Genomic DNA, 18,029 nt, shown 5'->3' with positions numbered 1-18,029 from the left:
CGTGGGCTCCGGGTCTCTTCCGGAAGTCTTTTAACTGGGATGCTCCTTTAGAAAAACTCCAAAGTGGCTAGAAACTGTTAAAAAGAAAAGAATAAGGTGGATTGACGAAAAATGAAAAGTGCTAGGTTAGATAGCCCCCTTAAGGTGTGTTAATAAAATGTCCAAAAAGTGAATTTTGGACTAAACCGTTGGTGTGGTATCCTGTCATGCTGCAGAGAGATCCGTCTGAGATGCTGCCTTGGCCTCTGCATAGCTGGGTTATGCCGTCTCTTGCTAGCGGGAACGTGGCCTTCAAACAGCTGCTTGTGGCCACTGTGTGTGTCCTGAATAGATGTGGTGTGCAGGAAGATTACCCCCCCCCCCCCCCCCCCCCCCCCCCCCCCGGTGATCAGCTCAGGGATCGGTTTGGTACTGGGTTCCACCCCACCCCCCACTTCTCTTCTCCAGGGTAGAATAGACGTACACATGCCACACTCTCCTTTTGTACGTTTATTTATGGACTGGAGTCTTGCTTTGTAAATGCTTTGTAATGCTTATGTGCCCGGTACATACATTTTAGATTCTGTCCTGTTCAGCATGCATGAGGTTGAGTTATGGTGGGTCAGTAACGTGTTAATTACTGTACGACATGCAGTGAGGTAGAACACTGGAGCAACCCTGCAGCAGTGATGGACAGATGTGGCCTGGATCGTAGCTTGAGTCTGCCTGACATTTTCACTGGGCCTGAGGAGATGGTAGAGCCTCACAGAGCCAGCGGTGGAGGGGTCAGAGGGTTGCTTCTCGGGCCACGAGCAGGGTCAGGCCTGATTTGCGGCCTGGTTTGCTTGTGTAAACAGCAGCGGTTGGCCTGAATGGGGAGAGGGGCTATTTGCATATTAATGTGACTCGGCTGAACTGCCCTGGCCCCTCCTCTTGGTCCTCCCCTTTATCTGGCAGTTGCCATAGGGAAGCAGTAGAAGACAGGCGTCAAGTCTCTTTCTCCATCTCCGTTTCTTTCTCTCTTTCTCGTGTGTCTCACTCACTCCTCTCGCTCTCTCCACATCGTTTTGCTTTTCCATCCTTTAATACCTCCACCCTTGTCTCTACTTCTCTCACTAATCCATCTTTTAGACAGACAGCCACACACACAGAGCAAGGACTCTGGCCACTTGCCCTTACTGAGAGGCCACTTCTCAGCAGTTCTGGATGCCAGGCACTGCAGGCTGGTCCAGCATTGTTCCTGGACTGTGACCAGTTCTCATCAGGGAGCCCTAACACCGGTATCCAGACCTCCAGAGACCAGCCTGGACCTGCCCGGACCGGACAGGAGCACCCCCGAGACCTCCTCTCCAGATCCCTCGATGAGAGCCCGGGCACGGAATCCGCCAGCGGTAGCGGTGTGAGTGGCCCGCCCTCCAGCTGGGTGGTGCTAAGGCCCAGGTGGGCCGGGCCATGGCTCCCACTCGGGCTCCCTGGAGCAGAGGCTGCTGGCGGGCCTCCACGGCAGCCTCTGGGAGGCGCACAGAGAGGAGCGGCTGTGGTCCTTTCACTGTGTGTTGGGCCAGAGGTACTCATCGACCGCCTCTCCGAAAATATTTCCTCTGTCCCTCATCTCTGCACCTCCCCGTTCATTTTCTCTCTTTTTTTTTCCTCATCTTTTGCCACTTCTTTCTACCTCGGGCTGTAGTTCTGCTTGTGCTATTAGTCATACGATATTTGGGAAACGCAGTGTGCTGGAATCGAGATGTTTGATCCGTTCTGTGGAGTGGTGCGGTTTGGCTTAGCTGAATGATTTGCGTTGCCAATGTCCTGAAACGTGGCGGTCAGGCCTGGTGACGTTCTGTCCTTAGTGCAGGGCTTTGGGCAGCCAGGCTTCCTGCATCTGAACACCCGCCGTCCAGCGCAGGGCCCTTGGCATGGTGCTGCATCTTTTGTTGGATTTTCTTTAGCCTGCAGTTTTTCGTCCTCGGCGGTTCTCGTGAGTGTTTGTTTGTTGTTCCACACGCTCAATAACAGGATGAATTAAAGACAGACGTACCTTCTTGGCTCTGCATTCACTTGGGGGGGGGTTAGTCATTGTCATAGATCATTCACACCGAAAGGCAACGCAGGGCACAGGAAAATGTTGGTGTGTGCACGCGCGTCTGCCTGCGGGCCGATGCAGTCGTGGGCGTGCGGGCTATAGTCAAGCAGCTGCTCCGTGCACATGGCTCAGCGCCCATCAATCTCGACAGCTCATTCTGCCTCCGTTTCAAGTGTCTTAGTCATTGAAAATGTGCTTGCCTGTACAAAGTCTTTGGTAAGAGTCCGAAAGAGAGAGTGTCTGTGTGTGTGTGAGTCACAGAGATACAAACCCAAACAATGAGGATATGGTGTGTAGCCTAATTGGTATTGATTGATGCAATCTGTCTGACTCCCCTGTAGCTGCTGTAATATGCATCATAGCCCTTCATTCTGCGTTAACTCAGTGCTTTAAGAACATGGCTGGAACACATGTCTTTCTTCTCACGTTGGGCATGTCTGTCTTATGTGCCAAGAGACAGATTAGGTGGCTTGGCATGAAGTCTTGAAAATACAGTGGTGTGATTGTACGACAACACTGGGAATGTCCCCTGAAGCTCTGGCCGTGCGCATGCACACCCACTGACGCTCTGGCTCTAAGCCTGAGTCTGTGAAGGCGGGGCTAGGATCCTGACTGACAGGCCTGTAAAGCATGAGGCATATTAGCTCTGGCTACCTGCCAGTAACTTGACCAGGGTCTCCGACTGATTAATATTGGGCGCAGTCATAGCTACATAAAAATAGCATTATGCCTTTTGTTTTTTCGTACAGCAGTTTTGTGTTCTTTTGATTTGGAAAGCCAATGATTATTTGAAGAAAGAACCTATGCTATGATTTAGTCTAATGCCAGCGGATCTGAAGACGTGACTGCAGTAATCTGTCTTTGGAGAGTTGAGGGTAATCTCCCCTCTAACAGTGCCTTTCACATAACTCACCATTTTTCTTTGCCAAAACTGAAGTGCCTTAGCCTAACATCAAAGAGAGAGTGACCAGAAGAGTCGCCCTGGCCAAAGAGAAGTAACGTCCTCTGCAAGCTTTTATTCATTTCTGCTATTGTCACCCTATTCATCAAGCTTTACTATAAAGGTGTTGTTCATTGTGCATTTGAACAGTCCATTTGTTTGATTCTTGTCCTCACCTTGATCTGATGGTACCTACATCATCATCCGTAGTGCCTGGGAGAAAGAATCTTCCATTTCAGGAATATTTCAGAAGAGTTTCTACTGAAACCTTCTTAAATGTTTGAAGGTACGGGACATGTTTAAAGTTCCTGGTAGGGGGCGGGGGTGGTCCATGGGGAGCACTGGGCAGACCCCGCCCTCATTCCTGTTGAGATAAGACAGCCTGCGGGGCCTGATGGGACTGGAGATGAGCTGAGGTTGCTGGTGGGCTCGGCCTCGTTTTAAGTTAGAATCTGAAATGGGTGTGTCTTTGTTTGGCTGATGCGCAAATGCATAAGCATGGCTCTGATGTTTCTGGACACCCGAAGCAAGGCTTGGATGGTTTTTGTGTGTGTGTGTGTGTGTGTGTGTGTGTGTGTGTGTGTGTGTGTGTGTGTGTGTGTGTGTGTGTGTGTGTGTGTGTGTGTGTGTGTGTGTGTGTGTGTGTGTGTGTGTGTGTGTGTGTGTGTTGGCCAGGCTAGCTTGCCTTCTTTTTTATGCAAAGGCCTTCCTGATTTAAATACATTTTGAAAGTTTGATGTTTGGTTGAACTCAGATCAGGTGAGAATACACTATATCTCAGCTGAAAGAGGGTGCAAGATTGGGTATGAATTTATCTTTGATGAGCACCCAGAGTACTGGTCGGGTTTTGCAAACAAAAACGAGCCAACCGGTCTCTGTCATACATATGACTAAGACTGTTAACGGTCATTTGTACTGACAAAATCCATTCCTCATAAGCAGGCCAAGATTTCACCTGCTGAGGCTGTAGTGGTGGTTTAGTGGCCCTTACCCTTTTACAGATCTGAGAACAGTGCCATCGTGTCTCTTGTAACACTTGAGATTAAGGCAGTGATGGGAGCAGCTTTTACAGGTGCAGTTAATAACAACGGCTCATAACCAAAGGCCCGAGCAAGCAGAGTTGATGCCTGACAGGACATCAGCATGGGTGTCTTGGGGCACAGCAGGCTCTTTTGTCCACTCCCCTGGAGAGCATTAGTCTCCTGTCCCTCCCCAGTGCCTTATGGGTAGCTCTCCTCTCCGCATGTCTTTTACAAGTCTGGAACTCCACCCACGGGTTGTACGGAGGCCAGATTTTCTGGAACTTCTGGGCTCCCTACAAGTCTCCTCTTGAGGGGGGAAGATCATTCTGTTTGGCAGGATGTCAGCGCATTGTTCCGAGAAGAACGTTTTGTGTTTCTGCAAACGTCAGATAGATGGCTATGTTCCTCTCGTGACCTTAACCATTTTTAATTCGGTGCGTTTGATACGCAAGACTATCAAACTCGTTTTTTAATCACATTACAAGATCAGGTCATCGGCATTTTAATTTATTTTTGTTGTTGTTGTTGTTGTTGTTTGAGTCTTTAGGCTTTACATGTAATTGGCGGAGTTTGATAACGGCACGTCTAAGTCTTGAGCCTGGGGCGTGTTGGTTTCGGTTAAATCAGCTCATCAGCTTTCCTGTCGAGGCCGACCGTGTGGGAGGTTCTCTGCCTGCAGCAGGACACCAGAATAGCCGCACGATCACTCACGCCCGTCCACTCCCGAGCGCGGGGATGCGTGGACCCACCGGCCACGGAGCCCATCACAACGCCTTTGCGCTCGCTTTCCCGGTCGGTCTCGCGCTGTTCTGATGTTGGCGCGCGCCCGCAGGCCTTATTGTTCGGGTTTCCTGTCTCACACTGTCAGCGTGTCTGGGATATTAATAACTCTTTTGTCTGAGGTTCGGGCTGTTTTGATTGCTTTTCATAACACAGGTTCTGTGAGCGTAGGGAGAGAAGCTCTCCAAACGAGCTTCTTGGCAAGTAGGACTTCAGATTAAACGCACCGTGTGTTTTATGCGAATTTTACTGTACAATGAACCGAGTTTGTTTAAAATAAAATTAAAGTTGAAGATGTCGATCATTCCGTTTGGCACAGGAGCTCTAGCTAGGGAGAAGACAGGATCATGTGCGTTTGTGTGTGTGTGTGTGTCTCTCAGTGGATTAGCCTTGGCGTCAGTTACATTCCAGTTATTTCTTCAGGCATGTGCAATATTATCATAATTGTTGTTGTTGTTGTTGTTATTATGGTGATTCTATCAGTAGGTTTAAGTTTCTGCGTACCCATGATGTTGAATGTCGCATCTTGCGTATGTTGAGAGAAAGCCAGTATTACATTTCTCTTTTGCTTTTTTTCAGTGAGACTCGTTAGGAAGAATAATTAATTTGTTTTTCAGAGGCGCGTCCCTCTCCACTAAACGGGCTAACTAGTTTTAAATTCCTTCACAGCAGCGCAAGGGCTTGACGCGTTTGCCTCGTAATTGAGTGTCGGTGGTAATAGTCCAGGCTGTCTGCTGTCTTCAGTCCTGCCTCCACCCACCTGGAGCGAAGGTGGTGCCGTGTCCAGACACGACGCGGGGGCCCGGGCCCGGCGAGACGAGGATGAGCGCTCTTTAGCCTCGCTCGTGACTCACTCGGGCGGACCGATAACCGGTTTCTGACGGACGGAGAGACGCTCGGCGTGGCATGTGCGTGCTGGCGCGTGTGTTTGTGGAGCACAGCGGAAAAGCCCCGCGAGGACTGGCGCGGGCTCAGTTTGTGTGTGTGTGTGGCTGGCTCCAGGCGCGTGCGCGGGTAAGACTTTTTTTTTTTTTTTTTTTCCGCGCCATCTCCTCTTTCATGCTCGCGGACGGCTATGGGGGTCTGTCTCCGCGCCAGGCTTCGGTGCTGTGTTTCTGCTGGCCCTTTATGCATGGAGGTAGTTCTTTAATGAATGACCGTTTGCTCTTACACCGGGTCCGTGTGGGTGTTATTGCACTAACGTATGGCGGATTAAGGTTTGATTTAACAGTAGTCGGATTAACGTTCAGTGGGGTATTTGCCTGGTTTGGAGTAGAATTGACAGGACTGATTTAATTAAATGTGAAGCAGGTTTTGTGTGTTGAACACATTTGATGTATGAGTTTTTCTGAACTGTGAGCTGGGTGTGGTGAACTACAGTGGAACTGGGCTGATAACAGCCTGAAGCTTTGATTTTGTGTAAGTGTTCTGGTGCTCAGATGGGAGTCCTAATGTTTCTTGCATTTTACTGTATTTTTGTTTTGAACAGTTATTACAGCAGAGTTAGTTACAATACACTCGTGTTTGTTTGTTTTTTGGTCATTTCCTCAGTGACAAGTCCTTGTATAAAGATGCAAAGTATCAGTTATTACAGTTAGCAAAATGATAAACTGTCATTGCTATACCATGTTACCCCTCGACTGAAACTGAGTGCTGTTGGCTCAGTGCGTGTGTGTTGTAATCATTATAATGAGTAGTGGTTGACTTGCTTGCAAGGTTTAAACTGTTGTCACTGACTGTGGAAAAGAGTGCACTGAGTAGTCTAATTAGCTGATCAGGCCAGACTCTGCACACCGCCCTGCCTGTTCAGTGCCTCGCATTAGTGAAGTTACTGATCCCCTGGGATGTCTTACTGCAGTAGTGTGTGTGTGTGTGTGTGTGTGTGTGTGTGTGTGTGTGTGTGTGTGTGTGTGTGTGTGCACATGTTTATGTTCCTTGCCAGAGGAAGCACATCTGATCTATCCTTTAATAACACAGGAAGATAAACAGGGTGTCTGGGGACCCAGATGACCGCCAGGAATGTTGCCCTCGGGGTGGCCCTTGCTGCCGGTGCGGGTGGGGAGCTTGTTCCTGCCAGGTCATTTGAGCTGGCCTGCCAGGATGGGCTGGTGCTGTACGCCCAGCGCGTCTGCTGTTAACTAGACACGGGCCGTAGAGTCCACAGTGCACTGCAGAGAGCCCAGTGCTTACACCTGGAGCGTTTCATGAATTGGGGATGTTCATTTGTGCCAAGCTAGACGTGCATAAACATCCTAGGTGTTCATTCAGCACTGGGCTTCCACACTGGTTTGCGCTCCATGGTAACCAATTCCAGGCAGCTTTGACGTCTTCTGGAACACACGTTCTCCAGTGTTGGTTCTCTCCGGCCCGTTTTTAACTTGCCACTATGAAGCGGTTTATTGTTTTTACTGAGATTGCACGATGTAACACCACAACCGCCACTTGGGGAGCAAAACGCTGCTTTGGCTGTGAATTAAACACGGCCGTGGAGGGAGGGAGCATAATCTCGGGATTTTCAGTCACAGAGAAAATGAGCAGAGCTTTCTGTGTTCCGTGCTCATGATGTCGCCAGACTTTGACAAAGCCCTTAAAACTTTACAGTGTTGGACTATGCATGATCTCAACCAAGATGATTTGCCTGCAAGCAGTATTTGCTAGAACACTCTTAGAATGTAAACTGTGATGATGATTTTGTTTATTTCTATTTAGCTCTCACATTTAGTAATGGAGTATAGACTCAAATGGAATATGAATGAAAAACACAATCTGAGTTGGATGATACATTATACTATATAACCTCGGGTTTTTACAGTAGAACGCGTATTGTACCACAATGCTTGTTTTTTTTTGAGGAACCCTATTGATAAAGTCTTGTGTGAGAGATTGTGCTGTTTGGCAACATCACAGCTAAGGACCTTTTCAGTGCATGTCTTACTCTCCTGAAGTTTATGTACACCTTTGTGTTATAACCACTGTATCGCTGGATTATTACTGTAGTCATCCATCTGTGAGGTGTTTGGAGAGAAACATGGACCATTTTCCCTCCTAACACCTCACGGATTAGTGTGTGTGTGTGTGTGTGTGTGTGTATACACACATTTCTTTAGTAACATAAATAAACACCCAGAAAGAAACTGAAATGGAAGTGTGAAATGGGCCATAATGAGGCAAGACCTTGTAATTATTGCTGCTATGTCATGAATTGCTGCATTCTTTCTAAGTGCTTTATAACTGTGAGCGACAGTGAAAACAACATCCAAAGGAAGATATGTGGTAACAAAGCCGAGCGCTAACCGTGGTTTTTCTCTCCTTGTCTCATCTCCGGAGCGCAGAATATGACCGACACCTAGCGCACAGCAAAGGCATGGCTACAGCGTACCTGGACCCCAACCTGAACCACGCCCTGGGCGGGGGGGCCAAGTCGCGCCTCAGCGCTGGCCCGGAGCGGGTCCCCGGGGCCCCGGACCGCGTGCTCAAGGTCTTCCACCACTTTGAGAGTGACAGCGAGCACAGCACGTGGTCCAGCAATATCCGCCACGGAGACGCCACCGACGTCCGGGTAAGGGAGCAGAATGAACATCCGCTGGCTTTAAGGGCTGAGCGACACCCCTCCCAATACACACACACACACACACACACACGCTCATGCGCACACTCTCACGCGCGCGCACACACACACACACTCGCGCACGCTCGCTCGCACTTGCACACACTCAGACATTCACATGTGCTCACACACTCTCATCTACTCCAAGAGAGACATTTCCGTTCTGTGAATTTAAAAACGATCTTCTTGTGCTTCTGACTCATCTATATATGATGCTTGAATGAAGTGAGTGAATACCACTGCATGCGCTCTAGTTGTTGTCCGCATCCATCTGGCGCAGAAGGGCGAAGAGCTTCTGGTGGCCGTCAATTGCATCGTTGTGTTCGCTTGAATTATTTAGTGCAGTCGATAAACTGACTCGGAACACTGGGTGCTTTGTACATTTTACCATCAGTCACCTTTACCTCTGAGTCGCTTTCTCCGTGGAGGCTGGGACCAGTGTTCCTTAGAGCATTCCGCATTAACGGTAATCCGTTATAACAAGCTGCACTTTGCTGAGGTGTCGTTGTAGGGCTGTATGTGCACGTGTTACAGCGAGTTATATACAGTGCGCAGGTGACCTCTCAGTCCAGCTTTGCTGGCTTGACCTGTTTTTTGATTTTTGTTTTTTTTTAGTTCTTTTCTGCTGAGTCACTCTCTCAGAATGCCGTGGTCTCCTCCGCCATTCTGGGGAATGCAGTGTATCGAATTCATTAGCTGCTCGTTTCCTGGCTCGGAGAAGGCGAGCTGATTTCCCCCCCCCCCCCAGCACCACCACCACCACCACCCAGTTTTGCCTGTGAGCAGATTGCCGTATTGATCGAGTGCAGCACCAAAGCACTTGTTGAGCCCACATCCGACCCCAACAGATTAACGTCTCGTTCCTCTTCCTCAGCCGGTCCCTGGTGGCTTCTCGCATGTCCGTTCGCATGCCCTCTGATCTCCGGCACGCCTGTTCCGTGCAGCTGTAGCCCTGGGATGCGGCTTCCGCTGCCTGCATGCAACCTGTTGGCTTTCCTTGCTCCCGGTGGTTAAGTTCCCTATCACAGGACTGCTGTCTGCCAGCAAATTAACTGTCTTCTGGGTCCTTTTCTGCAGGCTAAGCCTGATGCTAATGTCTGGAATGATTAATGAAAGTAGATAATCAGTTAGCAGTATGCAAATGACAGCTAATCGCTAGTTGCTAGCTTCTATTCATTGTTAGTTTGTGGTGCCTTTTGGCCAGGGGGATTTTCTTAGATACACAGGGGAGAAGCCTGCTTGCTAGGACTTGGCAGTCCCAAAGCTTTGCTTGTGTTACCTCCACCCCTGTATGGTGATTGGTTGAGATGTTGGTCTTATGTGGAGGCCTGGCAGGTTTCCAGAGCAAACAGGTCCACAGCATGGTGACTTAATTAGTCTCTCTCTCTCTCTCTCTCTCTCTCTCTCTCTCTCTCTCTCTCTCTCTCTCTCTCTCTCTCTCTCTCTCTCTCTCTCTCTCTCTCTCTCTCTCTCTCTCACACACACACACGCACGTGCTGAATGGGTGTGTGTGTGCGTCCCCTGTGTGATGTTGACAGCTAGCCCACATAAGCCCACCCCTCACCCTTTCAACTCTTTCTGTCTCGTTGGGCTTGTCATGGGGTTTCCGCTGCACTAAGAGGTCAAACCCTCTCCCTTTTCTTGTGAAAACTCACTCAGGGATATGTGAATTTTAAGTGGTGTGAATAACAGTCAGGCATCGAAGAAATCATTGTAATGGCTGAGAACGGTGTAATGATGTCCAGTTGTTTTGACCCAGTTTGGCTTTTTTCATTGATTCAGGTTGAATGTCTTGCAGCCCAGCTCCAGGAATGTTTGCGGACAATTAGGCTTTTTTTTTTTTTTTTTTGGTCCCAATTGAGAATCTCCATACAACCATTTACACTGAATGTTCACACAAATGGTAAGTTCAGACCCCAGCCAACGCCGGCCCACTCAGCCATCCCCAGAGCTGGCTGCAGTATATAATGGCTTTGAAATGGGGTTTGGTCATTTGATGGTAAATTGTTTTTGCTGCTAATTGAGCTGTACCACAAACTGCTTTTTGTGTCATTATTGTTTAATGAATATGTTCTGCGCAAACGAAACGCACGCTGCCGCTTTCTGGAATACCCAGCTGCCCATGGTGGAACGCGGCTCTGAACTGTTTGATAAACGCATTCCTGCACAGTGCCCAGAATACTGAGCTAATCACGAAGACTTGAACTGGAACCACATGACAGAGGCCACACAGAAATGTGGGCTGTAGCCAAACGTCTTTCTGCATTTCAAAGTCACAAAATAGTTTCTAGCAAGACTTATGCTTAATGAGTGTCTCTCTCTCTCTCTCTCTCTCTCTCTCTCTCTCTCTCTCTCTCTCTCTCTCTCTCTCTCTATATATATATATATATATATATATATATAGATAGATAGATACATACTTGGATCTTTACAGTTATAGTGGGTGAATTTAGTGAAAACAGGGCATGAACCACGACAAAGCCATGTTTAATACGTTTGTAATTGTTCTGTGCAGATTTGTGCTTGTTTGGCTTCCTTTGCCTAAACAGTCATCTTTTTGTATGTGTTTTTGGCTTCTAGATGATGATGATTGTTCCTGTATCACAGTCTCACCACTTAAATCATTTGAATGAACATTTAATGGTTAAGGCTGGTTATGTAAGAGCTGAATCATACAGCATGCGTCTTTCTTTAATAGATTACCACGGATGTAAAGTATCGGTGAATGCAATTTGCATTAATGTTTTCTTGAGTTATGGCTGTTTGCACAGTTTTGGGAATGTACTCTATTCTAATAGTTTATAATGGAGTAGGCAGCGAATGAGAAGCGGTCTGACACGCGCGTGTGGAAGGGCGGCAGGCCTCATATGTGCCATCACTCCCATGCGGGATGGGCGCTCGAGCAGGACCTGTAGGATGGCTTATATCCCTCCTCTTCCTCATGGTCACAGTTTTTGTTTTTTTTCCCCACTGCTTGATTTTCCCGAGCCTTTCTGGGTCAGTGTGGGAAGGCATATCGGACCTGAGTCTGATGGTCGAGGGTTTGCTCAGACTGGGTGGATGGCTTCCCTGCTCCGAATCCTGTCAAAACACCTGCGCGCTTGTGAGCCAGCACGGCTGCCGCGGCAACTGCCCCCGCCCCCCACCCCGGTCACCATAGCGACGGTGTCGCACACCCCGCCGGCCCTGTCAGACTCTGACCTCATCTCCACAGCAGGGGTGATGTCAGCTAATGTGATGTCCGCCACTTTTAGCGTGCAGTTCACCAGGGCTGATTTGATTTCAGTAGAAGGAAGCAGACCATAATTCCCTCAGCTTACCAAGTTTAATTCTGTCCATGGAGGGAGATATTTGATTAGAAGTCCAGCATCCATCGGTTGCGTCTTTTCATGTAGGTGAACAAGTCTACTGAAAGTCTATTTTGGGAAGAAGTAATTTTATGATTTGTTCCAGCATAGTTGCACCTGTTGACACTCCGCCCCCCTGTGCTGCTGTTCCTCAGGGGATCATTCAGAAGATCGTGGACATTCACAAGGTGAGGTGCGTGGCCTGCTTCGGCCTGCGGCTCAGCCATATCAAATCGGGCAACATCCACTGGCTGCACCCCGACATGGGTGTGTCCCACGTGAGAGAAAAATATGAACAGAACCGGCCACAGGATGAGTGGAGGTGAGCTATGCGGTCAAACACACACACACACACACACACACACACACACACACACACACATCTGTAGAACAGCAAAAGGTTCTGTAACTTTATTCCAGAACCTTATGTGAGTTGAATCGGCTATAAAAGACAGATGCCGTTAAGGGGAGTGTCTGCTTTTAATTTATGAAAAGTATGATGAAAGTGCTCAGAAATACAGTTTTGAGGCTTTCCAATGATTGGACACAGGAGACTTCTAAGGGAGCGTATTGCACTATAGACACAGGATGATGAGAGGTCAGGGAGTGAGTCTGCGTGCGTGTGTGCGTGCATGTGCCAGATGCAAAGCACATATCGGTCCCCCTCTGCTACCCCACCCCTCAAGAGCAGCAGTCTGCAGTCGGCCCTCGTTGTCATGGAGATTCAGCCAGCAGTTGTGGCACTGCGACAGAAGGAGAGTTGTAAATGACAGACTTCTAAATCTGTGTGTGTGTGTGTGTGTGTGTGTGTGTGTGTGTGTGTGTGTGTGTGTGTGTGTGTGTGTGCGCGCGCACGAGGTGGGGGGGTATTTCTGTACATCCTAGATGTTTCCTCTGCTTTTAAAGGCAACATTATTATATGTTGTGAAATGTTTTTTGAAAAACAGTAAAAAATGTCACCATAGTTAGTTATATTTTTGTATTCTCTTCTATCTTCATACAATGAGGCAGTGAGATAAGGGTTGTGTGTTGACATCATTGTCAGCCATCCCAGCAATCAGTGCCTAAACTCTCAGCAGGGAGACTGCGGTGCGTGCGTGCGTGCGTGTTTCTAAAGGCATGCGGTGGACCCTAGTTCCATCCTCCACCCGCCACCTCCCAGATGGTGTTTTCCACGTCTCTGTCTCTAAACCACTTCAGACAATGCACCACTACCCATTGCTCAAGCCACACGTCAAGCTGGTTTCATGCTCCGCCTACTAGCCCTACATCCCTCCCCCTGTCCCGCCCCTGCTCCACAGTCGGTGCCCAGAGAAAAAACAGAAGGGGGCCACGATGGCTCTTCAGTCCGCGCTTGTTTGGTTTGTCCCCCAGGGCTTGGTGCGTGGGAGCAGCTGTTGAGGTTTTCATCGTGCTCTTAAAGCTCTCAAAGAGAACACCAAGGGCCCCCCCCCCCCCCCGCGTAGGGAGAGCCACCGTGCCGTTTCTACAGGAGAAGAAGGGAGCCCCTCACCTTCCTCTGCCCTGGGAGAGGAGAGCACATTCATCTACCTCATTTTCTTCTCTACACTGTTGCATTAGAGGAGAGGGGGGGGTTAAGTTTCTTGACACAGCTTCTGCTCCTAAAAGCCTTGTTCATTTTCATTTCCTGAGCATGCGTAGCTTATGGGAACAAAGGGGAAGATTTTCCACGCAGAATATCCAGTCGTTGTAGCTCCTTGCTTCCGTCAGAACGCTCTGTTGTTGGCTTTGATGGCCCGCGTTGCATGGTTTTGGCTAGGATTGATGTCCTACTTTGAACCTTCTGACGAGAACCTAACAATTTCCTTCCACTCGATCGCCCACAACCATACGTCACCCTGAAGGTCTCCTTAACCCCACCTGGGTGTTTAGCATGCGGCTGTAACCAGACGAGAAGGTACATATTGGCAGTGAGGCGCCGGCACGTGCCTCTGGGGCTCCCGTGGCGTGCCAGTCAGACGAGGTCATCCTCTTCCTCCTCATCCTCGTCCTCGGCGAGGCTGCGGGAGCTCCCCTCCACACACCTGCATGCGCGAGTGAGCCCGTTCCCCTTTGTCTCGTCCCCGCATGCCTGAGCAGGCTCCTGGGATGAGGTCATCGCCGCGCTGTGGGGATCACTGGACGGTATGCTTTTATCCGCAGAGGAACCCGGCGGGTCTCATTAGTGCTCACCACTTTCTGTCCCCGTCGGGTCTGCGGAGCTCAGTGATAATTGTTGCGTGGAGGAGACGCTGATGGTGATTGTGTCCCTAATTCCCCACCTCATTTAAACGGGCATCTCAAATCTCAAAGTCGGGAACAGGATTTTTTTTTTTTTCTCCCATTTTAAGATTACCTTAGCTTACGTGTCTGATTTCACATGGTCCCATTGTGGCCTAGAAGGAATCCCATAGTTCGCTGTAAGATTACTGTTAGCGAGCCAGACCTACACCATCCATGAGGGTTCTGCACAGTGAAACAAGCCCTCTGGAAAGAAAAGTTGCTTGTAGGAAAATTCTTATGTTTTTTAGCCCTTTTTTTTATACAGGGGCAATTCAAAGTGATTCACATTAAAATAATTGCTATAATGGGTAAATAAAACTTGATTTAAGGGAGCAGCATGTAATCTGAGCTGAAAGCCTGGCAAAGGTATTTGGTTTAGATTTAAAAGCGTCTAGTGTTGGGACTCTTCTAATATTCTCTGACAACTGATTCATTTCAAAGCAGCTAAACGCTGCCTAGTTTCCCCATGATGTTTCTCATAGCTGTTCCCAAATATAATAACATTTGTTCAAGAGCACAATAATTGTTTGGGGAGAGGTCCAGCGTCGTCTGCGTATCTGTGGTAAAATGGCCCAAAATCTTCCCTGATTTGGCCAAGACGAAGCTTGTCTGATTTAAATGAGCGGCTCATGTCCGTCTGCTCCGCTTGGAGACACAGGCAGACTAATGCAACCACTGGAGGAATCGCAGGCGCGTCATGCAGCCAGGCACCCGGCACTCCTGTCCGCAGCATCCATCGTCGTGGTGACGGGAGTGGCAGGGAGAGAGGGGATGGGAGTGCCGTGGAAGGGCAGCGATGGTTGACAGCAGAACGGCATGGAGCTGGAGTGCGGGGTGCAGACTTGCTCCTGTCTCGGAGCCGCCCCCCACTAACGGATGACTCTGCCTGTGAGGTTCGCACGCTGCCTTTGGCCTGGGACGGATTGTGTAAGGCAGTCCCTGTCGTCGTCGTCTCTTCTCTGTAGTGCATTAGCGCAGATATCCAGTCCAATGGCTGGAAAACCATCCGCTAATCTCTCTCTCTTTCTTGCTCCCTGTCACTCCCTCCTCCTACCTTCACTCCCGCCCCCCCTTGTCTCTGTCTCTCGCGCTCGCTCACTTTCCCTTGTCCACTGTCTTGTGTGTGTCCCTCCATCCTTTTCACTGTCTTCGATTAATTCCTGTTTGAACAGGAGGCGGCGGGAATTTATACAGGCACTGCACATTGCTGCGTGAAAAGCACAGGGATGACTTGGGATGGACACACACACACACACGTACATCCACTCGTTTGGTTTTGTGCCATAATGGAACACTGCTGTCCTCATAGCAGGCCGTCCGTGACTAGCTGTCCACACATGCCAGGAGACTGCGTTGTTTCTCATTTTTTCTCTCTCTCTCCCCCTTCCCTCTGCTTCCCACTTTCAGGTATGAGCTGCGGATACGCTACCTGCCAAAGGGTTTCCTCAACCAGTTCATTGAAGACAAGCCGACACTGAATTACTTCTACCAGCAGGTGGGTGAGTCCAAGACGACGTGGGAGGGCCGAGAGGGAAGGTGTCTCTACCACGGTGGCATCTCTGCTAATGGGGGAATGGAGTGCAGTGGCCGAGCCTCTTCCCATGATGGTGTGGGCGGCATGTTCCAGGGCAGCACCAGATTCTGTGGCGAGTAGCGTGTGGTGGCATTAAGCTCCCAGGCGATGGCATATGGCGCAGTTTACAGTGCAGAGCTGAGGCCACAGGCAAACCTGCTGCTGAAGTACAGGGCTGCATGAACACACAGGCACGAGCCCTCAAACAGGCTGGCTCTTTGACAGATGGAGCTGTGTGTGTGTGTGTGTGTGTGTGTGTGTGTGTGTGTGTGTGTGTGTGTGTGTGTGAGCGCGCGTTCACATGTGAATGTTAAATAGGTCCAGTTTGGCAGTCCAGCATGCTAATAGCCCTGGTCAATAGCCTCCAGACTGCAGCTAAGACGAGGCTTTGCTACAGCAGGGAGACGTGTCCCAGCCAAATGCCCCAGAGCTGCAGTGTGCGTCCCCTGGATGGGGCTGGCGCCTCCGTAAAGATATCGGACGCTCGCCACCCGAGCAGGCTGCGAGACTGCCCCAGGATCTGCGCCATTCACGCGGCAGACGCGTTGTTCCGTGCTCTTGGTGGCGCCGCAGTGAGGGGTGGACCCTGAGACAGGGCAGGTGTCCTCTGGTTGCGCCTCGCGAAGCCTCTGATGGCGTAACTGACGTTTTATGGACGAGGATTTACTGTCGCTGCATGTAAAGACAGCAGCCCACATGGCGCCTGGTCCTTTGTCAGCAAGTAACAGCAGCGAACATCTGCTCTTTTCAGCAAGACTCAGCTGACTAGGGCATGAATAGCAACATGGCCATCTCCACCCGTTCTGTACCCTGCTCCATCAGGCCTGAGTCAGTCTTTGTTCTTTATGGGGTTTCACAGTGATCTGCACTTTCATTGCACCGGACTGGGTGAAAATGTCTCGTCAGTGCAGTACATGACTCAGGCAAAAGGGCAGATTTAGAAACCAGTACTAGACGATCTGACGTTTGGTAAATGTGGATGTAAATGAGGCGAGTTCCAGTCATGCAGTAATAAGGGTCCTGATAAAGCATCTGGTGGGTTTTGATCTTGACCTTTACACCCACTGACAGTAGAGGTCCTTGTTTCAGGTGAAGAGTGACTACATGTGTGAAATAGCTGATCAGGTGGAGCAGGACATCGCACTCAAGCTGGGGTGTCTGGAGATCAGGTGAGCACCAGTCCAGGTTCTCTCCTTCACATGTCCACTGAGAAGTAAAATAATGACTGAACCCAGGCGGTACATATCAACTCACTCCATCTCCCTGCCCGTCTCAGGAGATTCTTCCGAGAAATGAGAGGAAACGCTCTCGACAAGAAATCCAACTACGAGCTGCTGGAGTGAGTATTTCTGCATTTAGATACCATGAAAATGTCTTTAACTCCAGAGAACGCATACCGAATGAAAGCTGCTGTATTTATGATCTTTAATTCAGCTAGCTTGCTTGAGATAGTGGAGAGAAGCACCTTTACGTCTGTGGATCTGCTCCAGGTTCTTCCTTCCTGTTGGATACAGATTTTGCCTTTCTCCTTTTCGAAATAACACAGAAAAAACAACCCCAGAATAAATTTGCAAAAAAAAAAAAAAGCAGGAAGGTCTCAAACTCACACCATTTCAGTTTCTATGGAGTGGCGCTGATGTTTTTTGCCAGCTGCGTCACACGTGTTTATCGGCCCCGTACCACAGCTCCGCCGGCTTAGTCACACCGTGCATGTCGGAGATGACGGATCGATGCTGGAGGAGCGGATGAAACCCTGCCAGATTCGTTAACTATTTCTCCTTGCCATCTTGAGCTAATCACCAAATCAGGAGGTTTGAACAAAGTCACAGGGAAGACTTTATTTTCTTGACCAGTTTTGCTCCGAGACTACTGTTGTAACGACTGCCCAGATCCGGCTGTAAGGGGGTGGCCGTGGAATGACCTCTCAAACATCCTGAAGGCCAGGGCAGCTAGGTGGCTGCTTCCCTAATGATGTTTGCTATTTATCCCCCAGGACTCCGTCTCGCTTAGCCTAATGAGACCCACTGATTAAGAGACGAGCTTTTAGCCTGTTGTTTTGTACTTTTGTCTCAGTATTTTTCTCTTGATGTCTGGCTCATCGCATGCACCGAGGGTCACTCGTTGGGTGACGACTCCCTCGCTGTTCAGAGGTGCCGTCCAGAAAACTGGCTCCCCCCGCCCAGCGTGCGAGTCGGGGTCACATGGCTCCACGAAGGCAAACGTGCGCAGTCCCACTGACGTGAACCAGCTGTGTGACTCCAGCCCTGCTCATGGGCGTCGAGGGAGAGGCTGCGTTAAATGAGGGCTCGTCTGAGCCTCAGTTTCCTCACAGAGACAAGTAGATGATGAGCACGCTTGTGCTGTGGGTGAATTAAGCCCAACTGGGAACGGCAGAGGCGAATTACCCAGCAACAC

The 18,029-nt window shown here is 49.5% G+C and overlaps 1 protein-coding gene across 12 annotated transcripts in view; it reads left to right on the top strand.

Annotated features, from left to right (window-relative positions):
• ptk2aa (protein tyrosine kinase 2aa) overlaps nt 1-18,029 on the top strand; it is a 65,676-nt gene that overhangs the window by 23,307 nt on the left and 24,340 nt on the right. For all 12 annotated transcript variants that reach the window (XM_027030889.2, XM_027030884.2, XM_027030888.2 and 9 more), the window contains exons 3-7: nt 8,137-8,363; nt 11,914-12,080; nt 15,449-15,536; nt 16,704-16,783; nt 16,891-16,953. In XM_027030889.2, coding sequence (XP_026886690.2) covers nt 8,169-8,363; nt 11,914-12,080; nt 15,449-15,536; nt 16,704-16,783; nt 16,891-16,953 — 593 coding nt within the window. In that variant the 5' untranslated portion in view covers nt 8,137-8,168. The remainder of the gene's footprint in view (nt 1-8,136; nt 8,364-11,913; nt 12,081-15,448; nt 15,537-16,703; nt 16,784-16,890; nt 16,954-18,029) is intronic.

Source organism: Electrophorus electricus, chromosome 4 (assembly GCF_013358815.1).
Source record: "Electrophorus electricus isolate fEleEle1 chromosome 4, fEleEle1.pri, whole genome shotgun sequence".
Classification (NCBI taxonomy): domain Eukaryota; kingdom Metazoa; phylum Chordata; class Actinopteri; order Gymnotiformes; family Gymnotidae; genus Electrophorus; species Electrophorus electricus.
The sequence above is the reverse complement of the archived record's forward strand: the minus strand, read 5'-3'. Positions and strand labels throughout refer to the sequence as shown.